At 16.0% G+C, this 2441-nt stretch overlaps 1 protein-coding gene across 1 annotated transcript; it reads right to left on the minus strand.

Annotated features, from left to right (window-relative positions):
- Positions 1–886: 886 nt before the first annotated feature.
- PRSY57_0023000 (hypothetical protein) lies at positions 887–2407 on the minus strand (the record flags this gene model as incomplete). Its single annotated transcript, XM_020114302.1, has 1 exon — positions 887–2407. The coding sequence occupies one exon, from the start codon at positions 2405–2407 to the stop codon at positions 887–889; it is 1521 nt and encodes a 506-aa protein (XP_019969695.1).
- Positions 2408–2441: the final 34 nt, after the last annotated feature.

Raw genomic sequence — 2441 nt, forward strand, 5'->3', positions numbered from 1 at the left:
AAAGAAAATTAAAGAATACAAAAATGTAAAATTATTTAAAAGAACATTTTAATAATTATAAACTAGTGAACGTATTTTATTTTTTTTATAATTTTATGAAATCAATAGCAACATATAATATTTAAATATTAAAATTATGGCTCACAAAAATATAAGAATATAGTAAAAAATATATATATATATATATATATATATATATATATATATATATATATATAATATAATTTTTATATTATTCATATAACGTTATTTTTAAAAAGAAAAAATAATATAGCATAATCTAATATAAAAGTTAAATTAAATTAATCTAGTATAATTAATTAATACAAGGCAAAAGAAATATATATATATATATATATATATATATAATATAATTATATATATTTTTTAATTTTAAAAATATAAAGTATATATAACGTTACACATGTATACATAATGAATATATTACAATGTGTTAATTTTTTACAAAGTGTATTAAAAATTATACTATATGCTAAATAGATATAAATATAAATAAATAAAATATATATATATATCTATATATATATATATATATATATATATATATATAAAAAAAAGTTAAATTAAATTAATCTAGTATAATTAATTAATACAAGGCAAAAGAAATATATATATATATATATATATATATATAATATAATTATATATATTTTTTAATTTTAAAAATATAAAGTATATATAACGTTACACATGTATACATAATGAATATATTACAATGTGTTAATTTTTTACAAAGTGTATTAAAAATTATACTATATGCTAAATAGATATAAATATAAATAAATAAAATATATATATATATCTATATATATATATATATATATATATATATATTAATATATGTTTTGTATAAATTTTTTGGATATTATGTTTTATTCGTTTCTGTTATAAACATATCAATAAATTTTTCTTTACTATATGAATTAAAATCATTAATAAAATCAAAGTCACTAGAATATGTATGTTTTTGTGTATTTTCTTTTTTATTTTGTATTGCTGAATCAATATAAGAATTTGTGTGTACATTAGTGTGATTCCTATTGTTTGTTTTATTCATATGATTATTAATATCTCGTTCGTTATTATATAATATAGGTTCAAAATAAAATCTGTCCTTATAATTTATATCTCTTATAATACAATCTTTTTTGAATTTATACATTGATGATTCTATATTATTATAGTTATTATATTTATTATTATAATTATAACCTTCATTTTTATTATATATTTTTTTGTTTCTATTATCATAGGATGCACTTGGTAATGTATCATAATAATAAGGTTTAAAAACATAATTTGATATTCCTTGGTTATTATTTTTGTTCAAATTAGGATAATTACTATTACTACTATATTCATTAATATGATGAGAAAAAATCATATGATCTTTTTTGTTATTTCTACTGTATTGTTTATTTTTCATTCTATTATATATAAAATGATTTGAATTATAGAATAATAACATATAGAATATATTTGATATTTTTTTATTTATTTTATATTTTATAATGTTATTTAACTTTTCTATTCCTTGTTTTAATGAATATAACATACTTGTATTATTATTTAGGGGATCATAGTTATAACACAAATTATTACTCAACTTTCTAAATGCATAATATAATAATTTTAACTGAGCTATTTTTATATTTTTTATAAAATTATTAAAATTCTTTTCAACAATATCGGCATCTAATTCTACATAATCATCATCATCATTATTATTATTATTATTATAAATAGTATAATTACTATCTATATTGTTATACTTATTAAAAATTCTGTTATTGTCTTTTGCATTTCTTTTCATACATGTTATTAAGTTCCTTTCGTTTTTTTTCATATATTCTATTTTATTATCTAATAATTGTTTCTTTAGGTCCTTGAGTTGTATTGTTAATCTTTCATTCTCTGCTAGTAGAATTAACTGTTCTTGTCTAAATAATTTTAAATGTGAATCTGTATATTTGAAAATTTCTGAATATCTATCTTTTTTTTCATGACGCATAACACCAAAAGCATTAGTAATTAAATTATTAAGAGCTTCTTTTTTTAATTTATAATTTATATTATTACTTTCTATTAAGTTTATAAATAATTGTGCTGCTGATCCTTTTCTTAATGCTTTGTAAGTAATTTTCCTAGCTTCATTTAAAGGTATATAATTGGTTTTAGTTTCTTTATCTCGGTCATCTAATATTTTCTTTAAATTACTTATTTCATTTTCTTTATATAGCAGTTCCTTTTTTAATCTCTTTTTATCTTCTTTTAATTTTTTATAATTCTCATCATTTGTTATGTCATATTTTATATCATTTGTAGATGACTTTTTTTCATTCTCTTTTTCCCCACTTTTTGAATCCTTTAAAGTAGTACTAGCCATATTTCATTATGTTGATCTTTTTTTTTTTTTTTTT

The sequence above is a fragment of the Plasmodium reichenowi genome, assembly GCF_001601855.1.
Source record: "Plasmodium reichenowi strain SY57 chromosome Unknown, whole genome shotgun sequence".
In the NCBI taxonomy this organism is placed as follows: Eukaryota; Apicomplexa; class Aconoidasida; order Haemosporida; family Plasmodiidae; genus Plasmodium; species Plasmodium reichenowi.